This window comes from Hypomesus transpacificus, chromosome 7, assembly GCF_021917145.1.
Source record: "Hypomesus transpacificus isolate Combined female chromosome 7, fHypTra1, whole genome shotgun sequence".
NCBI lineage: Eukaryota > Metazoa > Chordata > Actinopteri > Osmeriformes > Osmeridae > Hypomesus > Hypomesus transpacificus.
Genome location: NC_061066.1, coordinates 9,648,579 through 9,661,539, shown reverse-complemented (window position 1 = coordinate 9,661,539; position 12,961 = coordinate 9,648,579). Strand labels below are relative to the sequence as shown.

At 46.5% G+C, this 12,961-nt stretch overlaps 2 protein-coding genes and 1 long non-coding RNA gene across 4 annotated transcripts; 2 read left to right on the top strand and 1 right to left on the bottom strand.

Annotated features, from left to right (window-relative positions):
• Positions 1–298: 298 nt before the first annotated feature.
• On the top strand, positions 299–3,988 carry LOC124469507. 2 transcript variants are annotated; one of them, XR_006956305.1, is made up of 6 exons: positions 314–471; positions 1,166–1,193; positions 1,657–1,853; positions 1,985–2,020; positions 2,348–2,427; positions 3,192–3,988. It is a non-coding gene; the product is annotated as an uncharacterized LOC124469507 (long non-coding RNA). The 2 variants fall into 2 exon arrangements; XR_006956304.1 differs by lacking the exon at positions 1,657–1,853 and having other exon boundaries at positions 299–471; positions 3,192–3,985.
• Positions 3,989–4,497: 509 nt separating this feature from the next.
• On the top strand, positions 4,498–5,784 carry lsm8 (LSM8 homolog, U6 small nuclear RNA associated). The gene is made up of 4 exons (XM_047022619.1): positions 4,498–4,656; positions 4,879–4,919; positions 5,204–5,331; positions 5,519–5,784. The coding sequence occupies exons 1-4, from the start codon at positions 4,626–4,628 to the stop codon at positions 5,607–5,609; spliced, it is 291 nt and encodes a 96-aa protein (XP_046878575.1). The 5' UTR covers positions 4,498–4,625; the 3' UTR covers positions 5,610–5,784.
• A 436-nt stretch (positions 5,785–6,220) lies between these two features.
• On the bottom strand, positions 6,221–12,953 carry LOC124469375 (thymidine phosphorylase). Its single transcript, XM_047022618.1, has 10 exons — positions 12,742–12,953; positions 12,072–12,266; positions 11,713–11,915; positions 11,509–11,607; positions 11,290–11,419; positions 10,924–11,042; positions 10,551–10,713; positions 9,483–9,710; positions 7,452–7,592; positions 6,221–7,139 (listed from the first exon to the last, which is right to left on the bottom strand). The coding sequence occupies exons 2-10, from the start codon at positions 12,205–12,207 to the stop codon at positions 6,994–6,996; spliced, it is 1,365 nt and encodes a 454-aa protein (XP_046878574.1). The 5' UTR covers positions 12,208–12,266; positions 12,742–12,953; the 3' UTR covers positions 6,221–6,993.
• Between the last annotated feature and the right edge of the window lie 8 nt (positions 12,954–12,961).

Genomic DNA, 12,961 nt, shown 5'->3' with positions numbered 1-12,961 from the left:
GGTATTAAGGTAACATCAATGTTTGGTCTGTCCTCTATGAACACACCACCCCTCATCCTCCCCCTTTCTTCCTTTCTCCTCCCCCTTTTTCTCTTCCTCTCTTCCTCCCCCTCCGTTATCATTCTCTCTCCTCCCTGTCTCTAAAGTGTCCTCCACCAGCAGACTCACAGCTAGAGGAAGAACACTGTTCTACTCTCTTCTCCTTCCTCTCTCCTTCCATCTCTTCACTCTCACTCTCCAACACTACCTCTCCTTCTGCCTTCCTCTCCCTTCTACCACTCACACTCCCCTTCCCCATCTCTCTCCCTCTTTGTTCTGGTTATCTCTCCCTCTCTCTTTCCCTCCTGTGTCTGTCTTTCTCTCCTCCTCTCTGTGTCTGTCTCTCGTGTTTATTCTGTCGTTTGTGCACCTTGCCAGTTGGACGGGAGATGGGTTGTGGAAATTCCGCTGCAACTAGCTCAACTGGAGGAGGTGAGATTGAGTGTGTGAGAGAGTGACATAGAATGTGTGTGTGTGTGAGAGAGTGACATAGAATGTGTGTGTGTGCAGTTCGTTGAATGTGTGTAAGCAGCAGCAGAGGGGATAAGCTGTAGAAAGTTCTAGAAATTAAGGAACTTTATCTCCTAGTGTCAGTGTGTTTTGTTTGGATACAACACTTCATGTATTCAGTGTACTCAAGGTCAGGCAAATATTCAGTATTTAATCTGCTTCATATGTTTCCACTGACACATGCTGAACACTGTCTTTTCATATATACGGTATATTACCAAATCTGTACATGTATAGTGTGTGTGTGTATAATAATGTATGTATACATACTGTGTATACACACGTATATCCTGCAACAGTAGTGTGGGTATGTGTGTGTGTGTGTGTATCTACATGTCAGGGTGTTTGCTGTCAGCAGGGTTGTGTTGATACAGGAAGATAAAACACAGTCATCTAAACTACAACAGGTTCAGAACTGCTGCACAGCACTTTCCTTTAAGGGTGTCCCTGAGGGTGTGTGTGTGTGTGTGTGTGTTTGCGCGGTGAGCGGATGGTCCACAGGTGTTCAGGTGATGCTACTGATGAGATTGGAACACTGAGGTCACATCACGCTGGCACTATGAGATGATATCAGTGTGTGTCTGTGTTAGTCTGTAATCCAGGCTGTGTTTCTCAGGTCAGTCTGAACCATCCAAAGAAGAAGAGTGAGTATCTGCTTCTGTCTCCTCATGTCCTCATGTCCATCTCACATCAAACTTCACTGCTGTTCCAAATCCTTGATTTATAAACCAAACCATGGACAATTCAGGGAAAATTTGACTAAATCTATAGAATGATGATAATGAATATATTCATAAAGAGGTTTGTTCTACAGTAATATTCAGACAGTAATATTTACTGTAAATGTAATATACATGTGACTGAATGATTATTATTGTAAAACAGATTTACAGCATTTTTGCCCCTGTTCTCCCCCCTCCCAAAACTCTAGTTTGCAATATTTCTTCCACCTCACTGTTTAACCCAACAATTACTAACACACACACACACACACACTCTCTTCCTTTCTCTCACTCCCCCCCAATTCAATCACAAACCCTCTCTCTCTGTCTCTATCTGTGTGTCACACACACACACACACTCCACCTTGTTTGCTTCTGGGACCAGTACAATGAGTCACTGAAAGTCGACGTAGGTACAAACAAAACATCATTTCCCAGAATGCATGAGTCAGCCAGAGAGCTCTAACCAGCAGTCATCACCCGGACCTTGGTCCCATGTAGCCACAGCAGAGTCCAGAACCTGTTAACCTGATTAAGACAGAGACAGACACACCTGCTGATTAAGACAGAGCACAGACACACGTAGGTATAACATACCAAAAACACAATTTCCTAGAATTAATGATTAAGGCTGCTGGCACAAACTGAATTGTTTACCGTCTGGGAGATGTGTGTGTGTGTGTGTGTTGCTGCTGACTGTTGTGTATCTGCAGGACGGAGGAACCTTCCCCAGAGGACGAGAGGAGGATGTGAGTTCCTGTGTGTGTTGCAGTAGCTATGGTGGTGTGTGTGTGTGTGTTACAGTAACTGGTGTGGGTGTTTGTGTGTTACAGTAACTATGGTGGTGTGTGTGTGTTGCAGTAGCTATGGTGGTGTGTGTGTGTTACATTAACTATGGTGGTGTGTGTGTGTTGCAGTAGCTATGGTGGTGTGTGTGTGTTACAGTAACTATGGTGGTGTGTGTGTGTTACAGTAACTATGGTGGTGGTGTGTGTGTGTGTGTGTGTTACAGTAACTATGGTGGTGTGTGTGTGTGTTACAGTAACTATGGTGGTGTGTGTGTGTGTGTGTTACAGTAACTATGGTGGTGTGTATGTGGGGATCCCAGCTGACCTGAGTGGTGTTCCTGCTGTGCTGTTCCCCTCGTCACACACAGGTATGTGACATCACCCATGACATCACCCATGACATCACAGCTGCGCTCCACATTAATGCCAAACCCTCCCCTCGCTCTTTTCCCTCCCTCTCTCTCCCTCTCCATCTTTCTCTCTCTCTACCCCCTCTTTCATATACACACACCAATACTCAATTTCCTGTCTGGAATCTGAGGTCAGCAGGGAGCATGAGAGAGGGAGAGAAAGGAAAGAGGATGAGAGAGAGAGAGAGAGGGAGAGAGAGAGAGAGAGAGGGAGAGAGAGAGAGAGAGAGAGAGAGAGAGAGGAGAGAGAGGGAGAGAGAGAGACAGAGTAATGTTCCTCTCCAAGCTGCTGCTCAGCAGGTTATATGTGTGTGTTAAGGGACTGAGAAGGAGGTGGTGATTGTCTCCTGAGGGACTTGGTAGTTGCTAGGAGTTGCAGGTTTATTTGAGGGTAATGCTTGTATATTAATGAAGCTGTGTGAGTGTGTCACCTCCCGGCCTCCTCAGACAATAAGTGAATCCACAACAAACACTTCTGCTGCTACCTGCTCGGGTGGGTTGGCGTCCCAAATGCATCGTCACCACGACAGGAAGTAACATGGTCACCACGACAGGAAGGAACAGGAGTTGCTTGTCACTGTGTCATCCTACACTGACTATCCTCCCATCTAGGGGAGAGGGGGGAGGGAGAAGGAATGGGAAGAGAGGTAGAAAGGGAAAGAGCGAGGGAAGAGGAGAGATTTAAGGATGGATCTGTGTAATTCCTCTGATCTGACTTCCAGGGGAGCAGTAGAATCCTGGGGGAGCCAATCACCTGTCAGTTCCTGAGGTCATGAGGTCAGGACTGGTCTGGGATCAGGATGGAAGTCTGCCATGGGAAGTAGATCACCTGGACAGGAAGTAAACCTGAACAGACTGACTGTAAACTCCAGTTGTCACTCTTTGTTCATCACTTCTGAACTGAGCTGAAGGGTTAGAGACTGTCATAGTCCTCCCCACACCAGCTCGCCCAACCACCTCTGCTCCCTTACCGGCTGCCCCCCCCCCCCCCACCACCACCACCGCCCCCGCCGGTTCAGGGCCCCCAGACAGCCAATCAGGAGAAGGAGGCTACACAGTAAGGATGCAATGCAGTCAGTAAAGATATATGCTGTAGTGAGAACTTGCCGCTAGAAGCCTTTTATCTGTCCAACTGTCACAATAAAGCCCTTCTGTACTGTAGCTCTGTGTGGCACACATCTTGTCTATTGTCTTAGATGCAGAGATGGCAAAAGTACACACATCATTCAATCAAGTAGAAGTACAGATACTCATGTTTTTTCTTGTTGCCTTCTGCCTGGCTCCGTGGTAGCTTCTTGCTCCATGGTAGCTTCGTAGACTAGCTTATGTTTGTTGTGCGTCATAGGCAGGAAATGAAAAAAGGCGTGCAATGACAGTAAATAATATTGACCATGCCACCAAAAACAGATTCAAACTTAAGTAACGAGTCTGTTTTGAAAATGTACTGATATTTGTGTATAGAAAATTTAAGGAGGGAAAATAAAAAATGGTAAAGTCCTGATACCAGACAAATCTACTTAAGACTTAAGTAGATAAAAGTTTTCATGTGTACTGTGTGTAAATAATCTGTTTATTTTCTGACGTCCTATACAGATCTTGAGCTGCAGGTTTGTGTGTTAGCTGTGTACACCTGGTTGATGGTGACATTCACATGCAGCTGTAGGGATAAATATGCTAATCGCTCATCAATGTAACCTTTTACAACCAGCAATCAAGCAGCCAAAGGCCACTCATTTCCCGCTGTTGTGTGTCTCTCTCTCTATCTCTCTCTCGCTCTCATCCTTGATTTATGGATTTATGAAACTATTAACCACATCATCACTTAACTTGTCTAATCTTAAAAAAAAAATGTGTATCTGTCCCGTTTGTAATGGTAGTCTTAGTGTTCTAAAACATACAGGTAACATACAACAAAAACAGACAAGAAATTATTTCAGAAATCCATTGTCCATCTACTCGTTGATTTATTAACTGGGAATAACGACAACGTTGTATGACGCTGCTGTTCATCGTCGATTGTAAACTCGACAATCCTCTGGCAAGGTCTGGTTGCCGTAAGTCCTGCGTGTCGATGCAAGAGCGGATACCTGTTTTCATCTGTTGTTTCTGCTAAACCACCCCCGCCGGATTTGAACGTAGCGTACCGTTCATTAAACATGTCGACTGCCCTTGAGACCTACATCAACCGTATCCTTTGTTTGGTCTCCCATGAGAGGATAACGAGTTTTAATCGAGTCTTGTTTTTAGATCGGTGTTTTCTGGCCTGCTAGCGAGACATGCTCGCTAGCCAAACATGAGTAGCCATTCACGTATTGTAGCTCAAGCTATATTAGCTACCGTATGTATACACGATAATCTTATGCTAGCTTCAAGGCTTGAACAAATGTTTCCTTAACCCTCTTGTTTCAGGCACGGTTGCAATCATCACCTCTGACGGACGCATGATTGTAGTAAGTGTTGTTGCGCCGCTATCCTAGTTAGTTAATCTTGCTTGTTGCTATGTTACCACTGCCTCTAGCTAGCTTCAGTATCCTAACGTCATCACCGCACACATAGCTTTCCAGTTTCTGTTGAATGAAAATGACAAGACTTTACTTCCTCCTCAAGATGTCCACTCAACTCGGAGTTGAGACCGCCTGTTTTTTGTTGTTGTACATGTTGCGTTGTAGTCCGCTAGCTAACAGAAATGTACTTAATCTGAACTAACGTGCCTAAAACGTTGTGTGTTTTGCAGGGCACGCTGAAGGGCTTCGACCAGACAATTAACCTGATTCTGGACGAGAGCCACGAGCGAGTATTCAGCTCCTCTCAGGGCGTGGAGCAGGTGGTGTTGGGCCTTTACATTGTCAGGGGAGACAACGTGTGAGTGACCTTTCCCCTTTACCGCCAACCCTGACCCCCTAGGACTCGTCAGCAGTAATAGTGTTACAGATATGCATGTAGTGTTCAAGAAGATTCTGTAAAGTTTCAGGTTTATTGTTAATTTGCTAAAGTCAAAAGTACCCTTCTTGTTGGTTGTCTTGGTATTGAGGGTGTTTGTGTGTTTCAGGGCTGTGATTGGAGAGATTGACGAGGAGACAGACTCCAATCTGGACCTGGGCAACATCAGAGCAGAGCCCCTGAACTCAGTAGCCCACTAACCTGTCCCTGCCACTACGCTGTATGTATGTGTGTGTGCGTGTGTGCGTGTGTGCGTGCGTGTGTGATGCTGAGAGTTCCACTTTCTCTGTCCCCCCTCTCCCTCACCTTTCATCTCTCTGAGGTCAGACTCATGAGGCTGTTTAGTTGTTTTTTGTATTAAAAACTATAAACGGATGTTTTATTGCATTCTTACACACACCATATTCACTAACTTACATTATTCCCAAACCAGCATTCACTCAGAGAGGAGCAGCGTGGAGCAGCAGGAGGCAGGAGGCTGCCAGGTCAGTGTTAAGAGTCTCTGTAGGGAACACATGCAGGGCCATGCTGGTGTTGGGTACAGTGGGCAGGTGTCATGTTTACGTTTTACCATTAGGTGGCGGGAGAGCACCATTACTGAGGCATCCCTAAAGAATTGGGTTTGGAGAATGGAGCTCAATCTCTCTGTGATTCTGCTGCTTTACATTTAGTCATTTAGCAGACGCTCTTATCCAGAGCGACTTACAGTGAGTACAGGGACATTCCCCCGAGGCAAGTAGGGTGAAGTGCCTTGCCCAAGGACACAACGTCATTTGGCACGACACAACATCATTTGGAATCTAACTGGCAACCTTCAGATTAATAGCCCAATTCCCTAACCGTTCAGCCACCTGACTCCCTGCTTTGGTCCCTTACACCCTTGCAACCAGTACTCTAGAAAGAAGCAGTCTAATCTACATGCAACCAGTATGAAGTAGTATAGTCTAGTAAAGGGGAGTGCTCCTCAGTCTGTGTCCAGACCAAGTGAAGGTTCTATTGCGATCTAGATACGTTAATTGTTAAATTAAATCCTGATGAAGCAACCGTTATTATCCATACTACGACATTGTCCCATCATGTGCGTCATTTAAATCACTTCACAAAACTCAGTCAAAGCAAAGTTGTACAATTCATGTTAGGAGACGGAGAGCAGAAGGGAGAGAAGGGGCGTGGGCACAGGTCAGTCAAGTCGAAGCAGAACATCGAGCTTTCAAAGTAGACAAACAGATATACCTTTATCCTTCCCTCAGGGAGTGTAGTAACTACACACTCAAGAATGACGCCCCAAATCATAGCACATGTTAGACATTTTAATGGTTTGGATCTTTGGGGGGAGAAGATGTTAGTCACTGGACATCTTTGAATTCTAGTTGTGCACTCCTGATTTAGTATGAAGTAGTTAGTGTAGTATGTAGTGGAAGTAGTGTGTGTGCATGTCTGTCTGCGTGCCCTCAAAGTAAGGGTCCTGTTTTACGCTAGGTCCACATCCTCCAGTGTGAACTTTGAGTTTCACCGCTATTTCTAGAAATGTTTAACATCTGAACTTTTAAAATCTGAGAGTTCAGAGATTGTGTGTGTAAATTCCTAAGGAAGGATGGTTTCTACCACTAGAGAGTGTGTGTGTGTGTGCTGCAGTGAGGGGGTCCCAAGGCTCAGGATGTCCTGCAGCAGGAGTGTCTGGGCTGGACTCAGAGCCGGGGTCTCGTAGTGGACACGCAGCCAGGGCTGACCTGGAGGGACACGCGTGTCAGACCATGCAGCAAGGCCGGACCATGCGGCAAGGCCGGAATCATAATATTTATGGGGGGGGACACATCCCCCCACCAATACTCAAATCTGGTCAAAATGTCCACCCCGATATAAATGATATAAAAATATAATTGTGCTACGCTACGACAGGCAACCACGCACGCTGACTGAAATGATCATAACAAATGTAATTCATCCCCCCCAATGTTGAGTCCATGGCTACGGCCTGGCCCGGCCGTGGAAAACATCACATCTGGTTGGACACCTTTGAACCTCACATACACACTTCTCACCTTTGTCTACCTGCTCTCCTATAGATACCAGAAGCTCCGCCCCCACACTGTGATTGATTGGTTCCCCAGCCTTTGAACGCCCCGCCCCCAAACTGTGCAGCACCTCAGCCAGAACCATCCCATCTACGTCCAACACCGTGCCTGCACACACACACACACACCACACGTTAGTATACACACACACAAATATACATATACATGCAGTGGGTGAAATTAGTATTCAACACGCCACCCTTTTTCTCAGTAAATATATATCCAAAGGTGCTATTGACATGACATTTTCAACAAATGTTGGTAACTACCCAAGTAATCCATACATACAAAGAAACCAAAACTAATAAGTTCAGAAATTAAGTTGTGTAATAATGTGAAATCACACAGGGAGAAAGTATTGAACACGTATTGAACACGCTTTCTGATATTTATCTAGTACTTTGTACAAAAGCCTTTGTTGGTAATGACAGCTTCAAGACACCTCCTGTATGGGGAAACTAGTGGCATGCATCGCTTTGGTGTGATTTTGGTCCACTCTTCCACTCAAGTCTTTAAATCTTGAAGGTTCCATGGGCCTCTTCTATGAATCTTAATCTTCAGTGAATCTTGATCTTCAGTTCTTTCCATGGATTTTCAACGGAATTTAAAACAGGTGATTGGCTGGGCCATTTTAGCAGCTTTCAGTTTTGTCTTTGAAACTAATGGAGAGTTTCCTTGGCTGTGTGTTTGGGATCTGAAAGGGCCACCCTCGTTTCATCTTCATGATCCTGGTAGATGGCAGCAGATTTTTGTCAATCATGTCTCTGTCAATGTGTCCATTCATCCGTCCTTCAATGTGTGTAGTTCGCCTGTACCATTTGCTGAAAAGCAGCCACACACCATGGTGTTCCCACCTCCAAACTTCACTGGTGTTTTTAGGGTGATTTGCAGAGCCATTTCTCCTCCAAACATGGTGTGTATTTTGGCATCCAAACAGTTGCTCTCATCTGACCACACTCCCAGCATTTCACCAGCTTTTCCAAGTGTTGTGCAGCAAACTTGAAAAGAGCTTCAACAGAGTCTTGCGTGTTGAGCGTGCATACAGCCCTTGGCGGTGCAGTGTATTACTTACTGTTTTCTTTGAGACCACAATACCTGCTCATTCCAGGTCTTTTTGAAGCTCTCCACGAGTGGTCCTTGGCTCTTGGACATCTCTTCTGATGGTTCTTTTTACTCCTCTGTCAGAAATCTTGTGACACCTAACATCGAGCACCTGCTCGAGGCCAATTCATGTTGAAATTATAATGATCGTCTTTCCACTTCCGTGTTCTGGCCCCAGCACTGCTCACTGGAACATTCAGAAGCTTAGGAATGCGTCTGTAACCAATGTCATCGTTATGTTTTGCAACAATTAGGTTGCAAAGGTCTTGAGACAGCTCTTTGCTTTTAGCCATCATTAGATGTGTGTTGTGTGACACCTTGGCAATGAGACCTTCTTGTAGGTCATCAGTTGGGACTGAACCAGCTGATATTCATTTGCACTGACAAGGGGCTGGATTGCTTTTTAATTACTGATAGATTTCTATTGTTGTCTTGGCCTTCCATGCCTTTTTGCACCTCCCTTTCTTTGGGTTCAATACTTTTTTCTTGTGTCATTTCACATTGTTACACAACTTAATTCCTGAATTTAGTTTCTTTGTATGTAGGGATTATTTGGGTTGTTACCAACATCTGGTGAAAATGTCATGTCAATAGCACCTTTGTAAATATTTTTACTGAGAAAATGGTGACGTGTTCAATACTTATTTCACCCACTGTATGCACACATATATACTAACGTACAAATACATATACTGAAGATCTGAGTAAATGAGAACGTGGATATTTACATGTGTGTATGTGGATATTTACATGTGTGAACCCTGTCTGTGTCTCCAGCTCAGTCTGGTTCTGGGCCTGTGTGTGTGCACGCTTGTGTGTGTGTGTGTGTGTGTGTGCATGCTTGCGTGTGTGTGCATGCTTGCGTGTGTGCATGCTTGCGTGTGTGTGTGTGTGCACCCTGTCTCTGTGTCTCCAGCTCAGTCTGGTTCTGGGCTCGTCTCAGGACACTGTAATATTCCGTGTGGGCGGAGCAGAGGGAGCAAGCCACGTGTTTGGCTACTCCCTGAGCCTGCATCATGGCCTGGAACTTGGCGAGGGCAGAGCCGTCCTGCAGGGTCCTAGCAACCACCCGCTTACCCTCCTCCAGACTGGCGGATCTGGAGTTCATCACCAGCAGCAGACCACCTACACACACACACACACATGTACACACACATGTACACACACATGTACACACACATACAAATCACAAGATGAGATGCTGATCTGGGCAGTGTGCTGAGCGGCCTGTTTCAGGCCCAGCTAGCGGCCCACTAGCTCTGATGCCCACATTTTGTCAGGTCAGAACAGACACGGCAGAAACGTACAGACGTTTATATTGAACTACATCCTGTCAGCCGGTTAGCAGCCTGTACAAAGTCCACGAAGTTCCCCCCTCCGAGACAGACATCTGTGTGAGTGTTGGGAAACTGTTAATGCCTCATCTGTCTTGTCTGTGTCCCTGTGTCCCTGTGTCCCTGTGTTCCTGTCCTGTGTCCCTGTGTCCCTGTCCTGTGTCCCTGTCCTGTGTCCCTGTGTCCCTGTGTTCCTGTCCTGTGTCCCTGTGTTCCTGCCCTGTGTCCCTGTGTCCCTGTCCTGTGTTCCTGTCCTGTGTCCCTGTGTCCCTGTGTTCCTGTCCTGTGGCCTTCACAGGAGAGATGTGGTGGATCCAGGCCATGTTGATCCAGGCCATGTTGATCCAGGCCATGTTGATCCAGGCCATGTTGATCCAGACCATGTTGTCTGGTCAGGGGTCTGGTGATTCTATCTGCAGATTGCTAAACACTTCTAAACCCAGAACTCAACTGAACTGTCACTCTGTGTGTGTGTGTACCCAGGCTGGTCACCAGGGGTGACCAGGAGTTCACTTACCTGGATATGTTTTATAACCAGCTTTCTGGTATAGTCCCAAGTCAGTTACTGTGTGTTTTGTGTGTGTGTGTTACCCAGGGTGGTGTGTGTGTGTGTGTGGTGTGTGTGTGTTACCCAGGGTGGTGACCAGGTCTATCAGGGTGTGGGAGCCCCTCCCCTTCAGGGTCTCCAGAGACTCCACCACCTCCAGGCTGTTTCCCACGCAGCGGCCAATCGGAGCGTCCATACGGCTAAGTACCGCCCCTGTCCGCATGCCCAGGCTGTTCCCCACCGTCACCTGCACGTCACCGTGGTGACAGGAGTAACTATGGTGACTAATGTAAGACTGTGGTAGCATAGCATCTGGTGTCTGAGGTTCCAAGGATTATTATTACAGTTAGGATCAAAGGTTAGGGGTCACCAGGGGTTATGTGGGGTAAGGGGTCACCAGGGGTCACCAGGGGTTACCAGGGGTCACCAGGGGTTACCAGGGGTTACCAGGGGTTACCAGGGACTGGGCCAGGGTCTTGGCGCTGGCCAAGTCCTTGTACAGAGCTGCTCTCCCAAACTTCACATCCAGAACCAGAGCGCTCAGAGACTCAGCACCCTTCTTAGAGATGATGGAGCCTGTACACACACACGTTAAAACACACACATGTTAAAACACAAACACACACACACAAGTTCCCTTCAGGTGTGATTTTCAGTGATGAGAGGGAGGCTGTCCTAACAGTGATGAGAGGGAGGCTGTCCTCCTGTCTCCTACCAGTGATGAGAGGGAGGCTGTCCTCCTGTCTCCTACCAGTGATGAGAGGGAGGCTGTCCTCCCGTCTCCTACCAGTGATGAGAGGGAGGCTGTCCTCCTGTCTCCTACCAGTGATGAGAGGGAGGCTGTCCACCGTGGAGGTGGCGTCTCTCAGCGCGTACAGAACCTTGTCTGCAGGGACCAGCGTCTCCGTCTGGCCCACAATGCAACAGCCCACCTCCGCCAGGATCCTCTGGAGCTGCACACACACACACCATTGTCAAAAAACACACACTAACAAGATACCCACTTGAGACAGACAGAGAGAAAGAGATAGAGAGCTGTGACCTGCTGGACTGGCTGGTAGATGTTGAATCCTGGGATGGACTCCAGTTTGTCCAGGGTGCCACCTGTGTGTGCCAAACCTCTACCACTGATCATGGGGACCTACACACACACACACACAGAAATACAGTCTCCACCCACAATATGTACACTTGCAGACACACACAGACCCCCCCCCCCCCCACACACACACACACACACACACACCTTGCAGCCGCAGGCAGCCAGGGCGGGGGCCAGCACCAGGCTGACCTTGTCTCCCACCCCCCCCGTGGAGTGCTTGTCCACCACAAGCCCCTCCCACTCCGCTGGCCATGACATCACTTCCCCCGACAGCATCATTTCCTTTGTTAGTGCATGAGTCTCCTCCGTCTCCATCCCCTTCTGCCAGATCGCCATCAGCATCGCCCCTGCACACACACACACACACACACACACACACACACACACACACACACACACACAGAGGCATATTAACACATACGCACAAACAAGTTAATGACATTAAATAATACATGGCCCACAACCATGAGATAATGTGAGAGACAGCATGTGTGTGCGCACACCAATTTGACTTTCTTGGATGGTCTTCAATTTGACGCCTTGCACGAAGTCTCTTATCTCCCGGTCAGTGAGCTGTCCCCCGTCTCGTTTCTTCCGGATCAGCTCCTGGTACGTGGCTGAAGTTTGTGCATGCGACATTTCCGCGGTCGGACGGTCTCACAGGTGCGCGTGACAGACACAACTGACTTTTGCATTCGCTAAAAACATACAGACTACAAAGGTAAATCTATTATATAATCACAATATCTAATCTTGTATACCAGCAAAATATCGGCGAAAGAAGGTTACCCCAGTAGTTTATATATTTTAGGATGATAAAACAATCATTATTTATAGTCTGTTACACACATTCTACCCATAAATTGAGTTAGACAGAACTGAACTTTGGAAACGAGAAACAAGACTGGACACCACAGGCAGCTGATCACACGTATTAACTCACTCACCCATCTAGGAAAACTAGACAAGGTTTGTCTTTATACAAGTGAATGTGCAATATTTTCATAATAAAATAAATTGCACATCCGACGCTTTTAAGAAATGTTCTGATAAATGAACCTCAATAGGCTAGAGCAAATCAAGAATGAATATAACTAGGCTACACTACAAAAACAGGTGCTAAAACATTTGTTCCAAATTGACCATTTGATTTGATCGCGCCAAATAGCCTACCGTGTATTTCCCCTTGGAGAGCTTCTCTTAGTCGCTTTGGAATTAAAATCGTCTTGCAGCAATAAATGAATTTAGTCTAAATTGTATAAACGTTTTTTGTTAAAAATTCTTGAAGGTTTTACGTTTTAGCGCCCTGCCGCTGATGCTTGTGCTGGTCAGCGTGCTTTGTTGGAAAGTCAACGGCAGGCTACACAAATGATAAGTCAGTTATTAACCAATA

Coding starts and splice junctions, on each gene's coding strand:
- lsm8 (XM_047022619.1), top strand. CDS start 4,626: ATGTCGACTGCCCTTGAGACCTACATCAACC. Junction 4,920..5,203: donor CTGACGGACGCATGATTGTA/GTAAGTGTTGTT, acceptor TGTGTTTTGCAG/GGCACGCTGAAGGGCTTCGA. Junction 5,332..5,518: donor ATTGTCAGGGGAGACAACGT/GTGAGTGACCTT, acceptor TGTGTGTTTCAG/GGCTGTGATTGGAGAGATTG.
- LOC124469375 (XM_047022618.1), bottom strand. CDS start 12,207: ATGTCGCATGCACAAACTTCAGCCACGTACCAGGAGCTGATCCGGAAG. Junction 11,608..11,712: donor TGGCTGCCTGCGGCTGCAAG/GTGTGTGTGTGT, acceptor GTGTGTGTGTAG/GTCCCCATGATCAGTGGTAG. Junction 11,420..11,508: donor TCTACCAGCCAGTCCAGCAG/GTCACAGCTCTC, acceptor GTGTGTGTGCAG/CTCCAGAGGATCCTGGCGGA.